Source organism: Tyto alba, unplaced genomic scaffold (assembly GCF_018691265.1).
Source record: "Tyto alba isolate M040663 unplaced genomic scaffold, T.alba_DEE_v4.0 Super-Scaffold_18, whole genome shotgun sequence".
Classification (NCBI taxonomy): domain Eukaryota; kingdom Metazoa; phylum Chordata; class Aves; order Strigiformes; family Tytonidae; genus Tyto; species Tyto alba.
In genome coordinates this window covers 24,104,572-24,117,993 of record NW_024881280.1, presented here as the reverse complement: position 1 = coordinate 24,117,993, position 13,422 = coordinate 24,104,572, and the positions used below count along the sequence as shown (strand labels likewise).

At 43.0% G+C, this 13,422-nt stretch overlaps 1 protein-coding gene across 3 annotated transcripts in view; it reads right to left on the bottom strand.

Moving 5' to 3' along the window:
- ESRRB (estrogen related receptor beta) overlaps nucleotides 1-13,422 on the bottom strand; it is a 107,374-nt gene that overhangs the window by 78,457 nt on the left and 15,495 nt on the right. For 2 of the 3 annotated variants that reach the window (XM_042790795.1, XM_033008721.2), the window contains exon 1: nucleotides 12,059-12,374. The exons of the other annotated variant lie outside the window; for it this stretch is intronic. In XM_042790795.1, coding sequence (XP_042646729.1) covers nucleotides 12,059-12,108 — 50 coding nt within the window. In that variant the 5' untranslated portion in view covers nucleotides 12,109-12,374. Of the gene's footprint in view, nucleotides 1-12,058; nucleotides 12,375-13,422 lie in introns of those variants that run through there. 3 annotated transcript variants of the gene reach the window in all.

Genomic DNA, 13,422 nt, shown 5'->3' with positions numbered 1-13,422 from the left:
ATCTGAAACAAATACCTCAAATACGTATTCATTATATTGCAATGTGGACAAGTTATAGCCTAGACTAGATGAGAAATTCCTGTATCTCCTGATGAGACACAATAGATGTTCTTGATGAACCAATTGTGAATTTAAGACAACATACCTGTCATTCTTAACTCAGGCTTCAAGAGCCCAGTGATGCAAATCCTGGTGTCACAGTTATACTCCCAGCTGTCAATAACCTACACAAGTGACATCAAGATACACTGCCAGGGAACCAGGTAGGGGATACGTTTCTTCCACATAGGTTTAACCTAAATGTATCTCAAATTTCTATGTGTCACTTTTACTAGGAGGAGACTGACAAACTGGACAGAGATTTAAGACACCATAAAACAACTGGATAAACTTAAGTATGAGAAAAAAAAACCTCAAGGGGCAGAACATGAGGGCATGAACTGAACCCTAGTGGGGTCTGTCTGAACATAAGGAAACACTTTTCCACTGGGAGGGTGACCAAGCACTTTCACAGGCTGCCCAGAGAGGTTGTGGAGTCTCCCATCTTGGAGATAATCACAAGCTATCTGGACATGGTTCTGGGCAACCAGCTCTAGGTGGACCTGCTTAAGCAGGGAGGCTGGACCACATGATCTCTAGAAGTCCCTTCCAACCTCAAGCATTCTGTGATTCTGTGAGGAAACAAGAGGTTGCATCATCTAGGAAACCGTGTACAAATACAAAAAAGATGCACTCATAAACATAGTAATGAATTTCTCAAAGACAGCATGAAATTCATATGGGAAACACTAAGTTTTCTCTTTCTTCATCAAGCTTCTTTACCATGAGATCTCCACAGACGGTGGAATTGCTCTTCACAGGATGTGGTGACAACATCCAAACATATGCCAATAAGATGCAGAAGTGAGTGTGTAGAGTAGGACCCGTCAGGGATGACAATGAGTATCCCTGGAGGCCCCACCAGGTCCATAAACATGGAAACTCTCTTAAAGCAGCAATGAGAGCACTGCCTAGATGTCCGCATGTACTTTTTAGAGGACAAAGTAATTTGAAACTTTCCAAAGAATGGCCAGTGAATAGCAAGGTGCAGCGGCTGCTCCCCAGGCAGGCCCTGCAGCCCCTTTTGCAGCAGGGAGGTGCCCGGCGCGCTGTCGGTGGAGCCCTGCAGATGGCTGCAGAGCTCTTCCAGCTCCTACCTGCGCTGGGGCAATGGGCAGGTGGGGGCAAAGCCACTGGCCAGGCCCTCACTGGAGGAAGCAAAACTATTCTCCCTCCAAAAGGACACTTCTCTCTATGCTGCCTTTATTTCTACCCAAATCTAACAGCCAGTCACCTGCAGGCTGAATATCACCGTCTTTAGCCTCCCAAAGATCCTGTGTTTGCAAGTTTTCCCACAACAACCTCTGAAAGACAGAGATGCTGCTGCTCTTAAGTGTGACAGCAAACCCCTCTTACAGGAAGAGAATTTGTGACTCAGGGTGCTTTTCTTACCAAGGCTCTGTGGTCCTAAAATGCTATTATGAAGCAGATACTTAAAATGGTTTATCTATTCTTCCTCTTGCCTATGGCAGCCATATCTTCTTTCTCCCTTCCCCAGACCTCCACCTAACTGTGCTGAATGGCTGCTTGATGCAGAGGGCAGCCTTCTTCCTATACCCCATATCAAGTACTGTTCCTGAAATAAGCCACCTTTGTCTACTGGCTTCCCTTCAACTCCAGGTTTAGCTCTGAACCCTTTTAAAAAAACCTGAGATCTCCACCACTCTGGATGCCCTCATTCCCCCATAGCCATGTCTCCTACTTCCTTCTCCCCCTCTCCAGTGTTACGCAGCAGAGCTATGTAGGGACAGGGTCAGGTTTCGCATCACAAAATTTTGGGTGCAAATCCCTCCTCTGTCTCCAGGATCATGTTTTCCGTGCCCATCTTCTATCAGTTACATGCTCCAAGCGCAGGACAGCCTCGTGTCTGGGCAGGCCTCTCACTGCGCTGCAGGCAGCTCCCCACCGCAGGCACGCTGACATGCCATGCAATTCGGTGCCCAAGTCACATCGCCTTCATTGAAAATCCCAGCTGCAGTAAGGTAGCATGAACTGTTTCTTTATGGCAAGTATTTACCTGGTCTCTTTTCAATCTACACGTCTGAATCAAATAAATTATCTCCTAAGAGGGAGTCGAGAACTTATAATAGACAGCAGCCGCCCAACCTCTTTTAATCCATCCAATATTAGACTCGTTAGTCATCAGGATAACAATCCTATTTGCAAATCAGCTACCTTTATCAGATAACCAACGGGACCTAGTACAATATCTATTAGCCCAACAACATCACCACCAAGATATATAACCGCTCCTGTACAAAACCCTTTCTTCTAATCCTTCTTAAACTCAACAAGACTGATTGTTTTTTATTATTCATGAATTAATTTTTAACTCTTGGTCCAACAGGGGAATTGAATCTATAACATTTTGCAGAGACTGATGCAAAGTAATAGTATGTTGAAAAAGCAGACCAGCCAAAAGCAGGTGTTTTGTCTTCTTTCAACCAACAATTAACGGGGTGGGAGGGGGGCTGCATCTGTTTCTCCCTAAATACCTGAGGGGAAAATTCTAAGGAAAATTAGTGTATTAAAACATGTATAAATACCACATCACTGTACGGCGAGAGCTTTTGGTTTCTTTTTCATAATTATGTCATTTAAAAAAAGGCTGTAGAATTAAATTCATTCGTATTTAAAAAAATAATTCCATGTTAGAATAGGAACTCAAGAGGGGAAATTTTGACAGAGACAGTCCACATTATTAAAGAAGTAATGATCATGGGCAGCGATTAGGGCTTATAGTTCCTTCTTCAGTGACAGTCTTCTGGCTGTAATTGCTAAAAGAAAAGGAATTGCTCTGTTTTAAAATAAAAAATACTTCTAAAAGAATAAAAAGGGAATGGTCAGAAAACTGTAGGTGTTAAAATAAAAAAACAAAGTATCTCATTGTCAAATAACCTTTTAAGCAAGGGATTCTCTAAGGGGAAGCACACTATATTTCGTGCCTTCCAAAACCAAAATCATACTAAAAAGAAAAAAAGAAGAAATAAAGTTTCCAAAATAACCAAAAATTAAACAAAATGAGAAAAGAAATTCCAAACCACTGGCTTTTCTGGCTATGGCACATGAGCCCAGCTTTATCTGGACAGTGTTATAGCAAGATCTATGTTCTGCACAGCATTTTTCAAATTCCTCTCTGATACTTTATTTAAAGAAAATCTCTGTTCCTCTTTAAAAATCACGAATTCCAATATGCCTTGATTTATAAACAGAAGATCTAACTGCAGTTGTTTAGTAGCACCTAACCCTACAGAACCCATAATTATATACATTCCAAGAGAAATACCAAATTTTTTTTAAGCACAAATGTTACATATTGTATATTTGCACAGCATTCTACATTTATAGAACACCTTCTATGCAAGGCTATGAACAGATTTACAAACTTTAATTAACAAAGACTCTGAGCAACCTTGTGATGAAGACAGACATACTTATCCTTATGTTTTTTTATACATTTATATAGGAATACATGCAGAGAAATACACAACCATATGCAAGAAGGCTTGCATATGCATACAAAGAGGCATTGTATGGATAACTGTTTATGTGAAACAGTACACTGCAATATCAAATGAACATGTAGTTATATATAAAATCATATATTTCATATACATGTGTATTCTGTTAATTTATATTATGTGCACATGTATGCAAAACTAAGTGTGCACACATGCATCCTGATATACATCCAGCCATGCGCTTACATATCTCTTTATGCAAGAAAACTGTTTCTCTCATACTTTGACTCATTCTAGTCCTCTACAGCGTGCTTGGTGCCACTACGCAGCTTGTATCAATTATTCCAAAGGAGACACATCTAGGATCATCTATGTACAGCAAAATATATGGAGATACCAATACACGTAAACACCATTTTCAAAAGGTCATAGTTGCTACAGTCTGTTATGGCAAAAAGAACCCCCAAGAAGTAAAGCTCAACGTCCTTCATGAAGCCCAAGCACCGAAATTCAAGTTCCCAAGTCGGGATTTCCTTTGCTTTGGACCCCTCCCTGCCCCAGCCCCCCGTTACGCTGCATTGCAGGCTGCACATCATCGCTTGGAAGTCGTTGCGTAATACAGTTAGGTGTATGGAGAGCCCTGATCCAGACAGATATCGATGAATCTGATAACAAAAATTGCCTACGAAAGAGTGTCAGGCAATAGGCACCAACGTTTTTAGTTTCATAGGAGAATGTTATGAGTATCTCCCTGTACCATTACCCTCTTAGTCTACAAAAACGACCAAAAAAACCTCAAGAGAAATACAAAAACTATGAAGAAACTGAATTAAACTATTAGAGTTAAAAACAGAAGCAGCATTAGGTATGTCTGAAGAGGAGCTGAAGGACTGAATTTGTGCATTCTAAAAAATTAAATCGTTCTTCTTGCTCTACAGCACTTTCTGAAGTGTTAAAACTAGATAGCAATCGCATGCCATACGCAGTCCAGAAACAAAGAAAAATAAAACAAAAGCAACTCCTCAAAATTGCTGCATAAATCAAAAACTATTTTAAAGAAAAAAAAAAAACAAAGTATGAAGAAAATGTACACAATGAAAATGCGTATCAGCTAATTCTGGTTATATGCACCAAAAAAAATTCAAAACCAAAACCCTGAAATCAGTAACACCCTATGCTCTCCACTGCTATGTTGCCACATCTGTGAAAAAACTCATCTATATATATATAATTTCTTAAATCAGGAAATAAATGTTTGAGAATGAGAAACTTGTTGGATTGACTGAATTAAAACCAAAACAACACATAAGACTTTTAGAAAAATAGAATTTGTTGAAGCATAATTCTTCGGTGTCCTTATTTTCAGATATTGAATTTTTTAATATATAAAATGGTATAAAACTCAGTTAGAAATTTGGTTTGCAATCGTTCATGTCATCCCATTTTAAAAAAAATGTACTTGTGGCAATTGATGGAAAATCATATTTCTGTATTATTTTCACCCAAATGCTTACACATTCTTAAAATTATCATCTCCACATGCAAAATTATAACAGGAGAATTGAAGATTTTTTTAAACCTGTTCTTTTGACCTTTCTCTTGAGTAAAAGGACAGCGAGACAATACACTCACCAGCATTGTTCACAGTGACGGCTCCATCACCCGAGATTGAGGGCCATTATTACTAAAGGGAACTTTAAAGTGCCAGAAGAAAAAAGGGGAAAAATTAGAAAATAACACTTCTAAATATGCTGTATATACAAAAAGCCTTTCAGAACAGTAGACACAGAGCAACAAGAAATCTTTTTCTAAAAAACAGCTTCAGTAAAACACAATCAATTCAAAACAAAAGGTGCTATGAGAAATCATCTCCTGTTATGCAAGATACTCTAAACTGGAGGTCTCACTTCTATCACCCACATTATAGGCTATTCTAATTTAAAAAAAAAAAAAAATACGACCCTTAAATCCAACATAATTTCTGGGAATGGAAAAGAAAAATCTGAAGGTAAGGGGGTCCCATCAAAGGTTCTTACCCTACCAAGATGCTAAATTTATTCTACCCCCCTTCCTTTCCCTTCCAAGCCTTCAATAGGATGCAATATTTGCAAGATGTCCTTAGAGTCGTGACAAAAATTGTATTAAAACGGCCACCCCTCTCTACATTTAAGCTATTTCCTTTCACATACAGAAAAATGCAAGAATAAATAAAACTGTCCAAACCAAGAGCAGTCCTATCACAAATTTTATCACAATTTAGGACCTATCCTGAAAACAGAAAACAAATAAAAGACAATGTTTACATGAGAAAGTGAAGTAGCCTTTTTTGCTTCCTACGTACACATACGTTTGTGACTTTATGAACAAATTCTGTGTTGTTCACTAAATCCTTATGGATCAGGAATATTCTTTGTAGGACAACAAAGTCATCCTAAGGGTGACTAGACTGAGATTTGCCAGGATCCCACAAAAAGAACAGGATTTCTTACGTATTCGTTCCTCCCCCATTCAGAAAGGGAGTGCAAGAAAATTCCAGCTCAGCAGGGACACGGAGCCATCGCAGGTTGTGTGATAACAGCTTGCCACCTGCTTTTCGCAAGTTGTCTTTGCGAAGTGCAAGGGGCACTGAATAGTAACGTTGCCTGTGGTGATAGGAATGCACTGAACAGCTCAGTATGCAAAAGCACTTACTGGTACACAGTGCTCTTCACAAAGGGCACTGCAGAATGCTTTCCAGACTGTGTCAGAAGTGCTAGGAGAGGAAGTATTAGTGCGTGTGTCGCAGGAGGAACATAAGCACTTGCCACCACAATAAAATAAGGTATAAGCAAATACAGGTACAATGCTGCTCATAGCAAAAACAACAACAACAAAGAAAAAAAAAAAAAAAAGGGGGGGTTGTGTAAAAAACAAGATAGGAAACTTAGCGGCAGTCAGACTAGAAGGAGCATTTCTGTTCAAGAACAGCAAGAGTTAACAGTGGCATACAAGCTCCGGTCCAGTCAAGATAGGGTCAAATGATGTGCAGTGAAAGTTTCAAGTCCTCAATCCCCCAGAGCTTGTTTGCTAATTACATTTGCAATTACAAACATGACAAATATATTATTATACAGTGCATTCCACCTTGAGCAGGCATGTTTCTCCTCACGGACAGTCACTGCCAGCAGCCAGACTCTCAAGCACTGGAAGAATCAAAGTGCACCGTGCTCCAGCTGCAAGGATCATTTTGTGAGCATCTCTATTGCTCTGGAGAGACAGGGCAAAGCTTTAGAGAGAGGCAGCATAACAAGGATGGAAACAAATGCAAAGAATAAGTTACTACAATTTAATTCTCAAGAAATAAAACTCACCAGGTCAATTGCTATTACAAATAACTAATTCTAAATTATGTTCTGTTCCCGATGACAAGCACAAATCACTTTACACGTGCAAGCACACAGAGATGACTACATTCAAAACTCAAATGCAGTCGATACGGGGAAGACAGAAAGAAATCAAGATTTTCCTTTTTTTGGCAAGGTCACCATAGCAGAGTACTGCTAATATCTTCTTTGTTAAATCCTTTCACTAAACAACCAACCATCTGATTCATAGTTTGCCATGGAAGCCCTGATCTTTCCCTTTTTTTCCCCCAGTTTCTATAGCAGCATTACCTAGGAACCTCGCTGCTGGGTACTGGGCAGATGCTACATTTACTTACTCACACTGCACAAACTAAAAATTCTGTTGCGCTCCCTGGCTGTAAAGTTACCATCAGTAGCTCCATGGAATAAAGAAACAGATCTGACTAGGAAGAATGTCCCAGTCTCTGCAATCTACAGTGGAATCGTTGACATGCAACACTAGCCACCCGTTACAACCCCTAACTCCTAAACGAAGGAGTGCAAGTTAGAAGGAGAAGTTGGGGAAAGGATTTTGGCTTTTATATCCAAGCTCTGTCACCACCTTTTTCTACTTTTACTATTTCTTTCCTTAATTAAATCTTAGACATTTTACACTCTTTGAAGAAATTCTACCGTGCTCCTAACAGAACCTGTAAAGCTCATCTAGTCTCCGCTTTAAACATTTTACCTTTTCCCTTCTTCCATTCCCTACAAGATTGTATCTTTTGAGCCCTGGAATATTTGGTCAAGTGACCCACTGACACAATGCACAAAACTTCTTATTGAACTCAAATTACTTTAAGAATACAGGTGTTTTCAAACAACATGAAATTCAGAGCAGTAGTAACAGCGCAGAAATGGGGCTGGGGAGTAACAGCGGAAAGGGCACAGAGAGTAGAGCAACGTTCTCTTGGAGAGGAAGAAAACGGGATGTGAAATCTCTGTCACAGCAACTTTCTCTGATGCAATCTCTCCAAAGTCTTTCCCCTCTCAGGCTAAATGCAATATTTATTGATTACCTCAAATCAATACAATGAAAAAAATCCTATTTTTTAAATATATTGATCTTTCCATATTTCTCAATAATTGATAATAATTAGATCATCTTTACTTTTACAAGTAGAATTGGAAGAGGAGAGAAAAGTTAATATAAATACTTTAAAAGTACCAATTCCCTCATCAGCCGTGTGCTCAATAACCTCAGTGTACAGAGACCCCATTCTATGACGGGAACCTTGTCAGGAACCTGGTAACTAGGCCACTTCCCCTACAGAGGTTTTTCTATTTATTCTGTCAATAAAACAAACAACTATTTCCCCATTCTCCCCAATTAACAACTCCTCCCTATCCCAGACTTTCAGAGATACTCAGAGCAGACAGTTGCGTTCAGCTTCTCTGACTCAGATTTCCTCCCATTCACGGAATATGGAGATTTCCAGTAACCTCTGAAATCAAGTCACATTTCCTCAGTCTGTGTGTTAGAGTCAGTGACAACAACTTTGTTAATTCTCTGCCGCAGGGTCTGGAATTTGCTCCTTCACTGACTTTCAATTCCAATGTTACACCTTTCCATCTCTATCAAACATATCACTTATTCAACTTTTTTCTTCTGTTCATAAAATAATTTTAATTTTTATCAGATCAATGACTCATGTGTCTTTCTCGCACATCAGAGGAAACAGTGTAAGAGACATAGCATCTGGCAGGATGCCCTCATTTGCCAATGATTTTTATTTTCCCTTCATGGTGATTCCTTGGTCAGTTTCTGTCTGTCATGTAGAATATTAATTAGAACCAGAGATGGCAATTTTGTAGTCCTATCAACATTTCTAGTAGCTACTATAACTAGGCAGAAAAAATTCCTCTGGGATGTGGAAGTTAATACGGAAAAGTAAAAATGTCATTTCACTCTCCTTTCAAACAGTATAGGTTTGCATATGAGAGAGACGCAACACCAATATTCAGTATGACCATACATATGTATGTGCATATACCTACACATAAATATTTATAGATGCACACATGTGTTTGTGTGTGAATATAATCACACCTTTTATATGTCAGAGCGTACATTTGTGGTGCCTGCACAGGCATTCCCTTCCTGCGGTACTGCAGACAGACGTTGTCAGTACAGTGTAACTAATGTATTCTCGCCATATGCCCTCACCTGAGAGACAAACTGCAGGTACAAATCATTGCCTTTGTTAGTTTCCCAATTTGAACTCGTACAAAAGCGTCTTCCTTGGAGCTGCATCACGTACCCCAGGAACAATTCTCCCAAAGGTCAGTACCAAAAGGTAATAAGCGGTTGCTAAAGAGTGGATTCCTATGCAAGAAACGAAATGCATACGGTGCCTTAGGACACATGCACAGAGGGTCAACATTAGGAGAAAGCATTTTCTTACTCTCCCTGCAAGATCCTGCACCAAGGGAGACCACACAACCCGCTGACCAGAACTTCTGCAGGTTCCTGCTGTAATCGCTCCGATCAACACACGCAGGCAAAGGAGAGGGAACTTCCACTGCTTGAAGAAGTCAAATCCAAAACCTGAAGAGTGGGATTAGGGACAATAAATTCCTTTGCTTAGTTTTTGTTCAGACTCTTCTTGGGTCTGACTGTTACAAAAATTAAGTTCTCCTTAAACTCCAAGGTGAAGGGTGTCACCTCTTCTCTCCTTTGCCTTGTTCATTTTCTCTCTCAATAACTGCAAGGTGAAATAGTTTCCAGGTAACTATATGGATCACGTACTGAGCGATCACATCCACTTCTCTTCCTACATTCTACTCTTCCTTCTGTTTATTTCCTATAGATTAACAAGCAACTAAACAAGTAGTTTGCAGTATTTTTAAATTCACTCTTAATTTAAGGTTTGACAAAAATTGCTGTCCACATAATTAAAAGCAGTATTTAAAAAAAAAAAAAAAAAAAAAAAGGAAAATAACTATTAAAATCTTTTCAAGGGCTAGCAGCCAGAAGAGTAAACCAGTACAATAAGGATAATATGCTCAGAGTTAGGTAGCATTACAGGCACAAATGCAATACCTGTATTTACATTTTATGTTCACAATATAATTGTGCTACAGTAGGAGAAAAAAAAATGGCTAAAGGGATATACATTGGGCTAACTTTTATCCTCAGTTACAGGAATGGAATCTGAAATCTAACTTTAACAAAACCAGAATGCAAATCAAATCAGTACCTGACACACTGCACATACACCTTTAAATATACTGTATTTTTAAGGTTTCTCACATCTTTTCCTTCTCTCAGTAACTTTTTCCAGACCTAGCCATACTTCCCTGAATTGTTGTACTCCTTTAATTAAAAAAAAAAAAAAAAAAGTATTTTTTTAAAGAAAGATTGAAAAGTCAAGGTTGAGATATTCTGAATTATATTTCTCTGTCTCTCTTCCCCAACCTCAACAACATTAAAGAGAAGGTTAGTTGGCACACAACATCAAGCCAAGCACATCTCTGAACAAAGAGCTCTCCAACAGTTTCTCACCTCAAAAAGCAGCACACTCTGCTGTAAAGCTATAGGGGCTCAGTGGCACTTCCCCCAAGGCCACCTTCATCTGTCTACTCAGTGGCCAAAGAGTTGTGAATATGGGTAAGGTGCATTTGACATTATCGAGAGCTGACTGAGAGCCCATGGAAAAGTAAAAGGGGTGAACAGTAATACAACATGCAGACTACTTTCTACTATTTTCATGTTGTTTGAGTTTCTTTTTGCAATTCCAAAAGTAGAAAAAATAAAAGGTAAAAGTTAAGGGACAATATAGAAAGTGATGAAGATCTAGCTTTTGACTGCGGCATTTTGTTTTTATTTTTTTTTATTTTGTAATGAAGGTAAATGCACTTTCTATTTTTGCCTTAATATCAAGACTCCCAGCAGCATAGAGAACACATTTCCCTTAAGAAACTATTTGTTTATTTTTAATTCAAAATGGAGCAGCCACAAGTGAAGAACCAGTGGGGAAAAGAAAATCACATGGGTTAGATTATTAATTTCTATTAACAATACTAAGTCTCATTTTAATGAAACTGCTGGAAGCAGGGGATTAAAGGAAGAAGAAATGAGTGTAAGGACAGATGGAATATCAGGAAACAAGAGAGACAGACAAATAAAAGACAGCTGTAATGAGGAGAGGGGGGTCAATATCATTGTGGGGTTTTTGCTCAGTTTTAATTGGTTTAATTTTACTAAATACAATGTGTTCTTAAAAGCAATGAAATAGGCAAGATTATTTCACTCCCACCCCTGATGACACCACAGAACCTGCGTAGGTGACACACAGATTAACATGCAAACACACAAAAGGGGACTCTGCGCACGGTGAGATTTATCGGAGAGGAGAAATGCATTTAAAATTAATTGCTCCAGTCAGCTGGATACAAACGCTGAGAATATTTTGCCTTGTTTCCTAACTTCCCCAAAAGGATCAAAGCAAACACGATAAAGTGATTTTAAACACAGCATTACCAGGCACAGCCCACTTCGGAATACAAAGAGCAGTAGCAGGTGCTAAGGTATCAGCCACCGGTCCCAGCTCGGGATGTCTGCTTGCCAGCCCTCCGACTCACTCCACTCTTTCCCCGGGCAGGCTATCCAAACAGTAAGCTGTGGGAAACTAAATTTCCATAGGACATTTCAGGTGAAAAACGGACTTTTTTTTAATCAAAGACGGTGCTTTAATGGATCTACTTTGTGTCATTTTATATGCACATCTCTTTGCAGACACCTAGTAATTTATCTCATAAAAATCCTAGCACAGACGGAAAGTAAAACTGCGCAGAAAGGACTGTCAGTGCTCACTGTTAGCTGCCTGTTCCTAGGAGATGAAGCATTAGAGGCAGAAGTTACAAGGCAAGAAAAACACACCAACGCACCGGCCCCCCCCGAGCGCTCCTCCGCCGCACCTGCCCGCGCAGAGGTGCGCACCGCCCTGCCCGCGGCCGGCCGCGCACGGCCACACGGCCCACGCGGTGTCCCGCGGGGGCGGGCGGATCTGCGGCAGGGAGGCAGCGGGACTGCTGCCCCGTCCCACCCGCAGCGGGACGCAGCGCCGGTCCCAGCCCGCCCGGTCCCGGCGCGGCACAGCGCGGCACACTCACTGGTTGTGGTAGCCGAGCGGGTCGGAGATGCACAGCTCGGAAATGTCCATCAGTCCAGTTTGAGCATTCCCGGTTGGAGGAGAAAAAGAAAAAAAAAAAAAAAAAAAAAAGAAAAAAACAGAAGAGAACAACTAAACTGCGGCGGGCAGGGAGAGCGGGGAAGCCCGGGAAGAGAAGCGGCCCGAGCCCGGCGGCGGGGCAGAGGCGGCGGGGAGGCAGCGCCGCTCCGCTCCCGCACCCGCGTGCGGACACACTGACGGCGGCAGGAGGCGGGCGGCGCGCAGGACACGGCCACGGGGGATTTCGCCGCCCCGAGCCCCGCTGTAGCTTTAACGCCGGGAGACGGATGGAGACGGCAGGGCGGCTATTGGCTCTCGCGCAGGGGCTGGGCTTGGAGCGCGGCTGGGGGAGGCACGGCCGGGGGGGGGGGGGGCCGCCGGACACGGCACCGGCACCGGCACCGCAGCGCGCCAGCCGGCGCCGCGCTCCCCCGGGCCGGGGCCGGAGGAGTTGGGGCCGCGGAGTTGGGGAGGGGTGTGAGATGGGGGCGGTGCGGGCCGCAAGCCGGGCGGACCCTGGCGCTGCGGCGACGGGGCCGCCGGCAACGCGGGGTGGGGGGGGACGACACGGAATGGCAGCCCCAGCCCGGTCCCGCCACGGGAACCGTCGCGGCGGCAGCGCACGCTGCGCGTCCCTCTTACCCACGCGGCTGCCTCCCGTGGGCACCGGCGGCAGAGTTTGGGGTTAAGCAGAGCCGGGGTTGAGGGGTGCCCCGCGGCCTGCTCGCAGCTGCTCGCGCCCGCCCGGACAGCGGCCCACGTGCGCGGCACCACACACACACACACACATCACCCCCGCGCGCCGCGCGGCACGTGCGTGGCACGGGCACCGGTCCGCGCAAACGCCCGGCTCCGCGGGCGCGCGGGCAGGGACCCGCGTCTCGCGCGGGCGCAGCCTCGTCCCCGCAACCGGCCCCCGTTCCCCCCGCAGTAGGGCGCGCAGGCAGGGGAGCGCCCCGGCCCCCTTCCGAAGCGGCGCGATTCGGATGTCACTTCGGTGCAGCTTACGAAACCGCGCTGGGATAAATCCTGGCGCCTGAGCGCAGAATCAGGCGTTCAGGATAACGGCGCCAATTCCCAGGCACAAAAAAACCCCATAGATACAGACCCTCAGAAATCTTCGCGAACATCAAAACTGGCACCCACCGCCAGTCTCATGAAAGACACGTTTTCAAAGCCCTGCGTATGTACCGGCTGCTGTTAGCGTCGGTGTGCTTTCACAGCTCCCGCATGCATTTTCACACTCGTACAATTCCACTGCGTGTTTACAGCCACGTACCGATACCTACCTGCAGGCCCCTCTCC